Below are 14,262 nucleotides of genomic sequence, written 5' to 3'. Positions count from 1 at the left end.
TGGAGACTACTTTAGAAAAAAAGGAAGCATCTAATCCAGACCCCTCATTCCACTCACGGAGAAAAAGTAAGATACAGAGAGAGGAAGCGGCTTTGTCCAAAATCACGCAACAAGGGAACCAGGCCCTTCTAGGTCAGTGCAGAGGAAAGAATCCCTCATTTGGAGAGAGATCAAATCTTCAAGTTTGTCACTGTGTGTGTCACCTTAGACAGCTGGTAGGATTAAACAGACACAATAACATCTATAAAGGTTGTGTACAGTGTCAGCCTATAATAAGTTTCAATAAATGGTCACCATCGTTACAATTTCCTGGGACCTTTGGCAAACCCATCTTTGCATGTGTATGACATAAGCCAAGAGATTTTTTTTTTAAAAAAGATTTTTTAATTTATTTATTTATGAGACACACACACACACAGAGGCAGAGACATAGGCGGAGGGAGAAGCAGGCTCCTTGCGGGGAGCCCGACGTGGGACTCGATCCCGGGTCTCCAGGATCAGGCCCTGGGCTGAAGGCAGTGCCAAACCGCTGAGCCACCCGGGCTGCCCCAAGCCAAGAGATTAAACTTGAACACTGGGAAAAGTGAGATGTCACTGCTGGTGACATCAGTCATCAAACTGCTTTGCTATGACTTTCAATGTGAGGTCCACCTGTAGGGCTGATGAACAAAATATGAGATTCTTCTAACTTCTAAGAATGAAAGGAAATAAGCATTGCCATGAGAGATTAGTGTGCACTGTCTGAGAAGCTCATGCTAGCATGGTTTACCTATTTAATCCTGAATCTGACTCAGTGTCGATTTTAATGTTTCTAATTAGTGCATCTTGGGAACTGGTAATTCTCTCTCCAGCCCTCCCCTGGGGAAACAACCTAGATGTAGGGTCCCTCCTCATTCTTTCTCTGCCATTTGTCACTGTTTATTAAGACATCTGGCCATCATTAGGGACTTTACTTAAATACAAGAGGAAATAATAACATGTTTCTCAATACAATAACAATAACACTGTACGCTGTGCAATCCAATACAATTGCTACCAAAGTAAAGCAAATTGTAGTTTGGTGGAAAGACAAATGGACATGGGTCAAGAGGAATCCTTTCCTTGCATGATTTTGCCAACAAGATCCACCATTTTGGACAAGTCCCTTGATCCTTCTAAGACTATTTCCTTGTCTTGTACATTTTATTTTATTTTTTTAATTATTTATTTTTGATAGTCATACAGAGAGAGAGAGAGAGGCAGAGACACAGGCAGAGGGAGAAGCAGGCTCCATGCACCGGGAGCCCGACGTGGGATTCGATCCCGGGTCTCCAGGATCGCGCCCTGGGCCAAAGGCAGGCGCCAAACCGCTGCGCCACCCAGGGATCCCTGTCTTATACATTTTAAATAAGTTTGCCCACATCTGTGCTGTATGGCTCACGAGGTTGCTATGATGATGATGAGAATCTAAGATTTACTGAGTCCCATGACTATGTACCAGACACTGAAATCAATATATATTTACATAATCTCATTTATTTTCCACAATCAATTCAAGGGGTAAGTATCATCAATTCCTATATTTATAGATGAAACTGAAGCTCAAAGAAGCTTAACTTCTATTAAGGGCCAGGGACAGGATTCAAACGCAGCTCTGAGCTCCTAACCATTCCTCTGTGCTGCACTTTTATCGCTACCTGTCAGAGTCCTACCTAGTCTCTCAGCTAGAATTTTACTAGGAATCAACCAAGTCTTATGCTAGATCTTTCTTCAAATCCAACAGTACGGACTAACTGCAGAATTAGTCTTAATCTGAACTGAAGTCTCTAGTTTACTTACTTATTTTTTTAAAGATTCTATTTATTTATTCATGAGAGACACACAGAGAGAGACAGAGAAATAGGCAGAAGGAAAAGCAGGCTCCATGCAGGGAGCCCGCCCGATGTGGGACTTGATCCCGCACCCAGGGATCACAACCTGAGGGGAAGGCAGATGCTCAACTGCTGAGCCACCCAGGCGTCCCTCTAGTTTACTTATTTAAAAATGACTTTTGTAGGGGCACTTGGGTGTCTCAGTCAGTTAAGCATCTGCCTTCTGCTCAGGTCACAGTCCCAGGGTCCTGGGATAGAGCCCAGCACTGGGCTCCCTGCTCTGTGGGGAGTCTGCTTCTCCCTAACCCTCTGCCTCTGCCTTTCTCTCTGCCTCTCCCCTGGCTTTTGCACACAAGCTCTCTCTCTCTCACTCACTCACTCTCTCTCAAACAGATAAATAAAACCTCTAAAAAATAAAAATTAAATTAAATGGTTTTCGAATTCTCTAAGTCTTTTTAGAAGTCATTATGAGAAAGGATAAGACTTTAATCTCTGCAGGTGATAAGTACTACTATTCATTTTTTTTTAATTTGGCTTGGACAATTGTGCCTATTTCTGAGACCTTGGAAAAAATATAAAAGCCATGAAATCTGAACAAGACTTCTCTCCTAATACAACACGACTCCTGATGCAATCTATAGAAAGAATACACGTTCCGTTGAACTTGCAAAGAAAAAAAATTAAAACATTTTAAGCAAAAATAAAAGATTTAAGATCCATATAACACTAATTGTATATTTTTAACAGCAAGTATGTCTCTATTATAAAGGATATTTTATGTTATCTCAGAATTAAAACACAAGAGGCCCCTCTGTCACAAACCAAAGCCCCCATCATCTCAGTGAGTGCTCTCTAGAGAGCCTTGACAGGAACAATCTCAAGTGACAGTGCCAAATGTGGGAGACCATGATGCAGAATTGGAACCATGGAGTAATTAGTTCATTTTTTTTTCTTTCATTCAAAAAGGACTTTCTCAAGGACTATGATTCATTCCACAAACATCTGTGCAAAGCCATGTAAGGGGTAAGAAAAGTGGCATGGTTCCCTCTCCCGCCACACTAGAGGAATTTTCAATCCTGTTTCAGGGGAATAAGAAAGCCTAGCTGAAAAACAAGACAACTCTTAATTGCGCTTGCTCTGTGCTAAAACCAGTGCCAGGTGCTTTCAACTGTATTATCTCATTGAATCTCCACCCAAACTCAGTGAAAAAGGCCTGACTACCCACCCCTTTAGAATGAGAAAACTGAGGTTCATGGAGATTAGTAAACTTGCCCACTATAGTTAATAACACTGTATAGCATATTTGAAAATTGCTAAGAGAGTAGATCTTAAAAGTCCTCATCACAAGAAAAAAAGATGTATAACTATGTGTGGTGATGGATGTTAACTCGATTTATCATGGCGATCATTTTGCAATATAAACAAAAACCGAATCATTATGCTATAGACATGAAACTAATATAATGTTATATGTCAATCATACCCCAATTAAAAAAAAAAAAAAAACTTGCCCAAACCATACAGACAGTATAAACAGGCTCTATTTCATATCAACATCCTGAGAAAAGTTTCTTTATGTTCTTGTCCTGAACATATTGCCCCCCTCCAAAGTTGCGGTTAAAGCTTCAGGTATCTTTGCTGCCAGTTATGGTACTCCCTCAGATTTCAATCCAACTGCCCAGAACATAACATACTTGATTACTTCTTCCGAAATGAAAGCTAAATGCTGTAATACATAAAACCAGGCCCAACAAAATACTCATGCAGCCCTCAGTCTAGACAACTTCCAGGTTATTGATATGCAACCACACATTGCTGACCTCTGCTACTAAACCTCACCTTTTGAAGGTGGCAATTTCCCCCAGCTTCTGTAAAATTCTTTCTGAAAACAGGCACTATTCACATGCAACAGATAAGAGGAACAGTCTCACACTTGCATTGTAAGACTTTAGCCTCTATTGTAGGAACCCACAGGTAGAGAGAATCAAGGGATTTCATTGCCAAGAAAGAGTCCCTTCTTCAGGCTGCCAAGGATGTAGCAAGTCTGTGCTCTTTGGCAAAAATGCTTTTGGTAAGTCTTCTGACATCCCTCTGAACAAAGCAGCAGAAAAAGTTAATGCTCAAAAGCAAAAGGCAAATACACTAATGTACTCGATATCAAAAAATTATGGTAGGAAGCCGTCAAACAGAAGCAACATCAACAAGGAACTTCTGCAGAAAACGGGCATAAGAACCATTCTGGTAACATTTTTTTGTAATTGCTCTATAGAAATTCTTTGAATAGCCATCCTAGTGGCTCTACTCTTGTCCATTCCTTCCTTCTATGCTGGCAGACTATCTCTAAGTGGTTTAAAGGATAAAAGGAATGACATTCCTCAGAGATAAGTCCAGTTATTGTGTTATTTTATGTAAGTGATTTTATAGTCATGTAAAAATATTTTTTTTATTTTATAGTGAATGAATCAATTATCTTTAATTGAACTTTTCAAAATGATTCTAAGTCCTCTTATGAGCACAACTCTAAACAGTATGTTCCCAGGCCAACCCTATAGGATTCCACTATTGTTTAATTCTCCAAGGAATTTACATAGAGGTTTATAAAGATCAGACACACAAATACTCTAATTTGAAAAGAAGCAAAGCCTTCCCGGCGGCCTGTAACTCTATTTTGATGTTTCTAGAACATGCATCCAAAAGCTTAGTAAGACTCTCTGGTCTTACTGCCAAATATTTTCCTCATATTATTACTGCATGTACGTTGAAGGTTTTATTTTGCAGCAAACCCTACAAACAAGATTTTTTTTTTTCTTTTCGCAGGCCAGATAATTTCACCAACTGATGAAGACTTTGTAATTATTTAAATGAAATTATATCTAATGACACCAAACCAATGGGGTTAGGAAATTTCAAAATCCATATTTTTAAAAAAAAACAAAGATGTATAAACCAAATCGTGGTCTAAAAGGCACAGAAAAATTATCTGGAGATGGATTTAGCTCTGTGAACAATTAGAAACAATACTGAAAGCTGCTCATTTATGTCCCTCCCCTGTCATCACCTCGTCTGGGTTTTTCAATAATGGACTAAGAAATATAGGGGAAAAAAACAAAGCAGGGTTTTCAATATGGTTTTTCTTTGGGGAACAATAAAAACATTAAACTTTATACATTTAAGTGTCTGTGCACCGAATGGTAGCCTTTTCATGGGAGTCCAGCTTGGGTTTTGTCTGGGTGGGGAAGGGGGAGGGAGTCTGTGAATACCCTCAGAGTCATTTAAAATATATAGTATTAGCTAATTGATGAGAGGACTAAAAACAATAGTAAGTAGGCAGCCTGGCTGTGTGCCAGGAGCAAAGCTTTATGTTGAAAGCGAGTTTACATTAGAGGCCTGTTTTTCCCCTTTCCTTATATGAAATGAACAGCTGTAATTGAAAAGCAAGGAGCTCTATGGTTTATAGAAATAGGTGTTGTGAAGAGCCTTGGCCGTCTAATTTTCTTCCTATTGCAGGGCAGGCTTCCATTGTCTGTTTTTTAGAGCTAATTTCTTTTCTGATCAAAAGGCCCACGTCGTTGAAAAGGTAGTAATGACTATTCATTTGGCTGAAGCCTCCATTCTCCAGACTGCAAGCTTTATTTAGAAATGGCTATTTCTTTCTAAAAGGAAAAGCTCATTTATGTCCTCTATAATGTCAATTAAAGTAGAATATATTTTAATTATTTATCCTGAGGAGAAACCTTTTAGGAACTTAATTTAGTATGCCTATGCTATGCAGACACTACAATATGTGAATGTGGAATGATATCTAGGCACATGGGTTTTATTTTATTTTACCACTAATGAATAGTTTATTTGCAACTAATTAACAAGTTAAATCGGCACAATTAGTGTCGGATTTCTTTAATAATATAACTCATAAAGGGATAGCCATTGGAACTAGAAAATAAGGTTGGTTGTTGGCTTTGTAAAGAAACCATTCCACAAAAGGGGCAGTTTTTTCCCATTAGAAAGGGTTATTGGGACGTTCTTCCCGTTGCTTTTTCGCGTGAAAGCTGGGCTGTGCTGGGGGAGGAAATATGTTCAGAAACAAGGGGAGACGGTGTTAATTACACAAACATCACGTTGGAAAAGCCTCGGGGTCGTAACCCAGCGACGCTTTCCGGAGACATGGAATTGGGGTGACGGCGGCCTGGGCGCCCAAGCGCCCGCGCGGCCAGGCCTCCCGACACACCTCGCTCGGTCGCCCCGTCTGGCCGCGGGCCCGCGCGGAAACGGGTCGGCCTGAGGACAGGCGACCTCCATACCTGGCAAGCGGCGGCGCGCTAGCTGTCCCCGGGCCGCGTCCTCCGCCCGGCTCTCCGTCGCGAGCAGCGGCCCCGGAGCCTCGAACAGCCGCCGCTCTGAGACGGCGGCGCCGGGGGCACGCGGGGGCCCGGCGGGGCGCCGCTCGGCTGGCGCGGCTCGGCGCGGCCGCGGGAAAGCGCGCGCGCCCGGGGAACGCGCGTGGCCCCTGCGAGCGGGGCGCGCCACGCCGGCGACCCCGTGGAGGCCGGGCCGGCCGCCGAGGGCCTCGCGAGCGCGGCTCCCGCGCGGCGCACAGTAGGTGCGCGACGGAGGTCGAGCGAGAGGAGGAGAGGTGGCGGCCCGAAGAGCGGGCCGAGGAGAGGACGGAAATTGCGCGCATCGAAGTCCGCAGCTCTCCAGTCTCTCCGAAGAAAATGCGAAAGGAGAAAAGAAAGAAAGAAAAAGAGAAAAAAAGGGGGGAGGGGAGAACGGCTGGATGCCGCCTCGAGATCCAAAATGTTCTCCAGAATGCTGTCCCGTGCCCCCAGCCCGCCATCCCCCTGCGCCCCCAGCGGTCGGGGCCGATGCTCGCGCCGGGAGGTCCCGGGAGGCGACGGGCGCCCTTCCCCGGGAGCGCTGCCAGGCCTGGTGGACCCGTGCGCCCCGCTGGCGGAATGAGCGCGTGGAGTTCCTCGGCCAACCTTGCGCGCGGATAACGATTTTTAGCTGCTTTTCCCCGCCCTGGCTTCCGGCAGGCCGCCTCGCCGCTGTAGAGGGCCTCGCCTCTGCAGCCACGGAAGGAAGCGGGCAAGGAGACAGGCCCAGTGGGAGGGCAGGCCTGGCCGTAGGGTGCCGGGCTCCCGGAGGCTGCGCGGCGGGGGTACGGTCCCGCGGCTGGAGGGGCCGAGCGCTCTCGGACAGGTGGGGGGGGCGCGGGGGGGCGGCAAAGAGGTCGACTGCAGTGACCCGGAAGACGGTCTGGAAGCGGACCCCGTTCCCCCGTTCCCGGGCAGGGCCTTCCTTCCTCTGGGGGCACGGCAGCCTTCAGGCTGTAAGGTCGGAGAGAGGGCGCTGAAGGCAAAGGTTGTCAAAGTCCTTGTAGTTGCTTCCGCACCTAAGGAAAGGACAGCTGGTCATTACCTTCACACCCTGCGAGGGTGCAAGGGGTCTTTGCACCTGGGGCGCCAACGGGTGGGCCAGGAGGAGTCCCGGTGTGTCTACAAAGTACAGCTCAACGAACCAAGTAAAGCAAATTCGGAAACTCGCTTTTAAAAAGTTCACCCTCCCTCCCCAAAATAGCTACACCAAAGAGCAACGGAATACGGTTGTACTGCACCCAGGAGACATTTTCGTACCTCCAGGACCATGTCGCCACACACCTCGGTAGCTCCCAATAAAACGTTTCCTTAGACAGCATCAACTAGGTTATTGTTTGCAACCTACTCACCAGCCTAGAATCTTCAGTTCCTTCCCAGACCTGTATGAACAAGTGTTTCATTGGAAGCTGCGGAGCAGGGAGGGCAGTACTGCGGTTGGCGGAGGAGGAACCAACTGAATGCTTTGAGAACTAGAAGGTGCTGGAGAGGTCTCTTCCATCTCCTTGGAGTGCCGGTGACCTTTTCCGACCTTTTATAAGAGATGGTTCTACGACAGATCGCAGCCTCTGATTTCTTGATCAAGGCCCTCAATCTGGCCTAAATACACAATCTTGGCTAGGAGCCAGAGTAAATAGTCAAGGGATGTTCTGAAGGAAGAAAGAGGATAAGCAAACCTCTTTCTTTTTTTCTTTTCTTTTCTTTCCTTTTTTTTTCTTCTGGAAAGCTAAGCGTGTCTAAGGGTCGGCGGGATAAGTTTTTCTGCACTTACTCGAAACCGGGCCGCTCCCTGGGCTCTGCTGCACTTGAAGAAAGGCGATTGATAGCTCGACCCTTATTGCCAGGCCTCGGCCCCCCAGAGCGGGTACCGGACACACCCCCACCCCTTCCCGAGATGTATGCATAGGGCATCTCTTCCAAGAGTTGGGTCCTGATTGAGCCAGAGACCCGGAAAAAGGTCCCCCAGGAGCTGAGAAGGAATCAACGCCTCCCCCCCCCCCCCCCCCCCGCCCCACCTCCTCGAGTGATGGGACAGCCCCGCTCCTACTCCACCCCACCGGAAGCTCTAAGGGCCCAACTGCTCAAGTATGCTTTGCAGGCGGGAGGCCCTCGGGACACCTGATTTCTGTCTGCCAAGGCTCAAAACCAGAAGACGGGAGAGTATGAGCACACTCTGCACCCGGGGCCGCCAGGTCATGACGCTAGAGCCCGGGTCCCCGAGTGTTGTGATAACCAGCCCTCTAAGGATAAGCACCACCTCTGCCCGGCCGCAAAATCGGCTGCCTCTCCTTCAAGGGTTGGGGCGACCTCGAAGTCCTGGAGGGCGGGAAGGGGCGCCTCTAGGTGAAGTTTCCAACCGAAGCCAACAAACGGCGCTGTTGCCACGCCCTGGGTCTTGGGAGCCCCAGCCCCAGGCCCAGTCGGAGGGAGCCTGAGCTCTCTTGGGAGGGCAGGGGGAGCGGGGAGGGGGTGCTTGGCCCGGTTCCCAGCCCGCCATCCGGGGCTCTGTGTGCCGCCACGGGTTCCCGGAGGCCCCAGAGGGCAAGAGAGCTGCCGAATGCGCCCTCCTCTCCGGAAGAGGTTGGAAAGAACTGGCCCTGGATCCCGCTGTGTCCCTTGCTTTCCTCGTCCCGTGCAGAGTTCAAGTCAGACACAGATTCCGGCTCCGCTGGCCCTGCCTCCCCGCGGCCCCCGCCTGAATCGAGGCCCCCTGGGCCCAGTACCTGCCGCGACACCCCTCCCGACCCCCGGCAGGCTCGCGCCGCCCGGCGGGGGCCTGCGCCTGCCCGGCTAGCGGGCCAGGAGGACGGGTTTCCCTCCAGCCTTCTCCCCGCCTCCCCACGCCTGCGAGACTACCGAAGTGGTAGGGTGCGTTGAGGACGTTTCCTCGGAACTGTTTTGAAGGGATCCTGCTTGGGGCTGTGCAGACCACCCCAGAGCCACCAGGCACAGAGACCGTTTTCATCACGGCCTCCGAGGGAAGGCAGGATTGTGGGAGAAAATGTCAGTCCAGGCACAATATTGGCCGAGGGACGCCTGCTTGTAACGTGAAAATGAGCTCACCTAAGTCGCGGGCTAGTCGTGATCAAATGACAAACAGCTGGGGGCAGTGACCAGCCCCCTAGATCATCTGCTGCGGGGAGGAGTACAGACCCATGCACCGCATCCCTTGTCCTGGGAAATATGCAGCCCAGGCGCTGTCACCACAACGGCTTACTTGGGTCCTAAAACTTGGAAAGAATCCTGACATCTGTCAGGCTACTGGACGCCAGGCCGCGCGTCGGTTGGGTAGTTTCCTAAAACGCGCTTCACTTAGCAACAGCCTCGGAGGCCCAGAGAACCCGAGAGGGCATCTGGGGAAGGCGGCAGGCAGGCAGGGTTACCTCACATTGACTGATTTGGGAGAAGGTGGGTTTGCCTGGGAAAAATGGACTTTGTCAGCTAGTTTCGCCAAAAAAGAAGTGCAGGTGGAGATCGCCAAATCATTCCGTTTCCTAAGACACGTCTTCCAGTCTGTGTCAGCTTAAGTGTGCACACTCGTGCACGCGCCCACGCGTGCGCGCGCGCGCCCACACATACGGCACATACACAGAACCATCCCAGATAGTTTACTTTAAAAACCCTAAATCGTACATCCGTTCCAACGACTGCAGCCCCTGACTGCGGACATTTGCTTCCTTCCGGCCAGAAAAGCAAGAGAACGTAGCCCAGGTGGAACCCAAGCTTAAGGGGCTGGTTTAGAGACCCCAAATTTCCAGGAGATGATGCCGGCTGGGAGCCAGGATCCTAGTGCCAGCCTCCGTCCATCCCAGAGGGGGCTAGCCTGCTCTACGCCACCCCCTTCCCAAGTCACAACGGCATACTTTTAAATTCGTGCAGTAAAGGGGGGAGGGGAGGTCCCAGCGTGCAGGTGCCCCAGGATCGCCTTGGTTTTGCATTAGCGCTAAAAACCTGGGGGTCTGTATTTTTTTTCCACACTTAGGATTTATGCTTTTCTTTTGGTTCCCCATCTTTCCACGAGGCTGGGGGTAGGGGACCACACTGCGCGGACACCCTATTTCAGGCTCTGCCACTTCTGCCTGGCTGGCTACTCCTTCCCACCCTCGCCTCCGGGAGTTTCAAACGCTGTGCCACTCGCTTAGACTGGCGAAGGCGATTGTCCGGGTTCCCTCTCTCCCCGCAGCCGGGGTTCCCGAGACACTAGTCTTTGGCAGACAACATGACATGCGAATGGGTGTCCCGCTCCGAGTCTCGAGGCTCTGGCCGGGATGGCTGTAAAACAAAAAAAAGAGAGGGACGGAATCCGTTAGCAGAGCCTGCTCCCCGGGGAGGCGGCGCGGCTGCGCAGCGAGAGCAGCGCTCAGTGGTCCCGGCAGGTGCGCGGCCAGTGGAGGGGGCCCTGCGGTCCGCCCCGAGGACGGCCTCGGCTCCTCTCCGGCCACCGTCCTCCCCCCCCCCCCAACCTCCAAGAAACTTTTCTTTCACTTGGAGAGGCTCCGTGTTGCCATGAAAACGGATTTTCCAAGGGGCCCGACCCTCCCCCTCAGGGGCATCGGACTGGAAAAACCGAAATGGCCAGAGAGCAGAGACAAAAAGGGGCCGCCAAGCGGGGGCCTGGAGCGAGAGAGCCGAGGCCGGCTCACCCCCTCCGCCCCCCACACACTCCCCGCACCACCGCGTGTGAGCGCCTCCGCACGGCTCGGGCAGCGGGCGGCGGACTGCTCGCCTTCGCTCCAGCCAGCGGAGAGCCTCACGGCCCCCGTGCGCGCCGCGGTTCCGGGGCCTGTCTCCGCGGCCCGGGGCCCCGACCCCGGCTCGGTCCTGGCGCCCCGGCCCGCGGCTTGCTGGGACGACTCCAGGGAGGGCTTCGCGGAGCCGCAACCCGGGACGCCTCCGTTGCGTCCCGAGTCCCCCAGCTCGCCTGGGTAACCGGCGATGCCGCTGGCCCTAGCGCTGGCAGCAGAAGCGGTCGGAGGACGTCCGCGCAGACAGCGGGATGCTTTGCAGGGTGGCCCCGGGGCCAGGCACCGCTCAGTCCTGATGCGGCTGCAAAGTTGTTTTCTGAACCCCGTGGGCGCCTCCTCCCCCCCGGTCCTGCTCGCGCGCCCCCTCCCCCCTCCGTCACCTCCTCGAGTTTCGTTCTTTCAAACTTTTTGAGACCCTAATTGGTGGTCTCTGAGCGGCTCTCCAGGACTCCCGCCTCCTGAATAACTCTCATCACGTCACCGGGCCCAAGAGGGGCGTGGGGGTGAACGAAAGGGCTCCCCGAACTTTTTTTTTCCAGTGGGGCCGAACGGGGACTCCGTGATGATTGGCCAGGGCGCATCACTGTGAGCCTGTCAATCACGGGGCCTCCCGGTGGCGAGGGGCGGACCGAGTCCCAACCCCGGGGGATCCGAGCAGGTATATAAGGGACCCGGCGAGCGCCCGGCCAGACTGCGAATGCGGCCAGCTCGAGACGTCGCATCAGGTGCGAGTAGCCTGCGGGTTCCTGGCGACTTGGCGCGGAGCACTTTGGCCAGCCTGCCCTTCCCGCCGGACCCGCTGGCCCACCGGCCCCCGAGCGCCCCTCCGACGGAGTCCCCAGGCCTTTTCACCGTGGCCGCTCCAGCCCCGGGAGCGCCTTCTCCTCCCGCCACCCTGGCGCACCTTCTTCCCGCCCCGGCCATGTACAGCCTGCTGGAGACCGAGCTCAAGAACCCCGTGGGGCCGCCCACCCCAGCGGCGGGCGCAGGCGGCCCCGCAGCCGCCGGCGGCGCAGGCAAGAGCAGCGCGACCGCAGCCGGCGGCGCGACCGCAGGCGGCGGCAACGGCGGGGGCTCGAGCGGCGGGGGCGGGGGCAGCGACCAGGACCGCGTGAAGCGACCCATGAACGCCTTCATGGTGTGGTCCCGGGGGCAGCGGCGCAAGATGGCCCTGGAGAACCCCAAGATGCACAACTCCGAGATCAGCAAGCGCTTGGGCGCCGACTGGAAACTGCTGACCGACGCCGAGAAGCGGCCGTTCATCGACGAGGCCAAGCGACTGCGCGCCGTACACATGAAAGAGTACCCGGACTACAAGTACCGGCCGCGCCGCAAGACCAAGACGCTGCTCAAGAAGGACAAGTACTCGCTGCCCGGAGGCCTGCTGCCCCCGGGCGCCGCCGCCGCCGCGGCCGCCGCGGCCGCCGCCGCCGCCGCCAGCAGCCCGGTGGGCGTGGGCCAGCGCCTGGACACGTACACACACGTGAACGGCTGGGCCAACGGCGCGTACTCGCTGGTGCAGGAGCAGCTGGGCTACGCGCAGCCCGCTACCATGAGCAGCCCGCCGCCGCCGCCCGCGCTGCCGCAGATGCACCGCTACGACATGGCCGGCCTGCAGTACAGCCCCATGATGCCGCCCGGCGCCCAGAGCTACATGAACGCCGCCGCCGCCGCCGCCGCCGCCTCGGGCTACGGGGGGATGGCGCCCTCGGCCGCCGCCGCCGCGGCCGCCGCCTACGGGCAGCAGCCCGCCACCGCCGCCGCCGCGGCCGCCGCCGCCGCCGCCATGAGCCTGGGCCCCATGGGCACGGTGGTGAAGACCGAACCCAGCTCGCCGCCGCCCGCCATCACATCGCACTCGCAGCGCGCGTGCCTCGGCGACCTGCGCGACATGATCAGCATGTACCTGCCACCCGGCGGGGACGCGGCCGACGCCGCCTCGCCGCTGCCCGGCGGCCGCCTGCACAGCGTACACCAGCACTACCAGGGCGCGGGGACTGCCGTCAACGGAACCGTGCCGCTGACCCACATCTGAGCGCCCGCCTGCGCCGCCGCCCCTCCGCCCCCATCCCGCCCCGCACCCCCGAGTTGGGACGCCTTGTTGTTTAGCTTTGCTTGCCTGAGACTGTTGCCTTGTACCGATGATGGGGAGGACACAAAGTTTTGCTGTAGCTGTCGGGTTTTGTACAAAAGCAAAAAGAAGTCCGGAGCAGCGGAAATGGGACTTTCTAGAGCTCGCCTACCCCCTCGCCGCTGCCCCTCCCTCCCCTTTTGTAGGCTGGGAATCGCTGTGATGTTTGCAAAGAAAAAGCAGCCCCCCTCCTCCTCGTCCTCCTCCTCCTCCTGGGTTCCTGGGTTTTTCTGTTGCATTTGAAAATGTTGTCGCGTTAGTTTACTGTTAGCCGAGGAGTGAGTGAATAGGAGAAACGTACTCTCGGGTGAGGCTGCCCTGAGAACTGCAACGCCTCCTCCCCCCGTCGCGTTGCACGGCTTTTCCTTGTGGGTTTTGGGGGGGCTGGCCGCGCGGAGTGGCGCGGCGGCTCAGGCCAATGTTAATTTATAGCCAGGTGTGCGTGTGTCTCCCGCCTCGCCGCCCCTGGCCGCGGGACAGCTTCTGTCCAGTCCGCATTTAGGCTGTTGAGTTGGTGACTTCTGCCGTGATCTGTTTGATATTTCGTCGCGCTAATGTATTCGGATTTCGTTTGGGTGGTTGGGGAAGGGGCTATTTTGTTTCAGGTTTTTCAAGGTTTTACTCTTAATTCCTAAATGAGAGATCAATAAATTTTATAACCAACGTGATGGAGTCTTGATAATTTTGCGGGCCTGGAACTATGTGCGGGTTGGGGAGGGGACCGCCACCAACTCGGTCTTAGAGCCTCGGTCCCGTCCTGGGGCGGGGGGAGGGGGGCGGCTGGTGGCGAGCGTGATCTGGAATGCTTTCTGACTCCTGGTAATCCCAAACACTCCAGCTCCCAGTCTTTTCTACGTAAACTCCAAGGAGCAAACGGTCGGTCCTGCGGGAGCGTGTGCCGGGAGCCGGCACCCGCTAACCGGGGCGAGCACCCCGCGGCCACGCACTTGTTGATAGCGGCGAGCGGCCGCCGCAGGAGTGTCTGCCGCAGCAGCCACGCGGGGCGGGGGGGGGGGGGGGGGGGGGCGCCCGCGGCCGCGGAGACCGGCCAACCGCGGGGACACCTTTACCTTTGTGCACTGGGGCGGGAAGACACTTGAGCCGGGCTGAAATATTTACAAAACGAAAACCTTTCGGAAATCTCAATTATCCTATTAAAA

The 14,262-nt window shown here is 53.8% G+C and overlaps 1 protein-coding gene across 1 annotated transcript; it reads left to right on the top strand.

Annotated features, from left to right (window-relative positions):
- Positions 1-11,326: 11,326 nt before the first annotated feature.
- Positions 11,327-13,770, top strand: SOX3 (SRY-box transcription factor 3). The gene has a single exon (XM_072743333.1). It carries the CDS (start codon positions 11,669-11,671, stop codon positions 13,004-13,006), a length of 1,338 nt encoding a protein of 445 aa, XP_072599434.1. The 5' UTR covers positions 11,327-11,668; the 3' UTR covers positions 13,007-13,770.
- The last annotated feature ends 492 nt before the right edge of the window (positions 13,771-14,262 follow it).

The sequence above is a fragment of the Vulpes vulpes genome, chromosome X (assembly GCF_048418805.1).
Source record: "Vulpes vulpes isolate BD-2025 chromosome X, VulVul3, whole genome shotgun sequence".
NCBI classification, from domain to species: Eukaryota; Metazoa; Chordata; class Mammalia; order Carnivora; family Canidae; genus Vulpes; species Vulpes vulpes.
The sequence above is the reverse complement of the archived record's forward strand: the minus strand, read 5'-3'. Positions and strand labels throughout refer to the sequence as shown.

Coding starts and splice junctions, on each gene's coding strand:
- SOX3 (XM_072743333.1), top strand. CDS start 11,669: ATGCGGCCAGCTCGAGACGTCGCATCAGGTGCGAGTAGCCTGCGGGTT.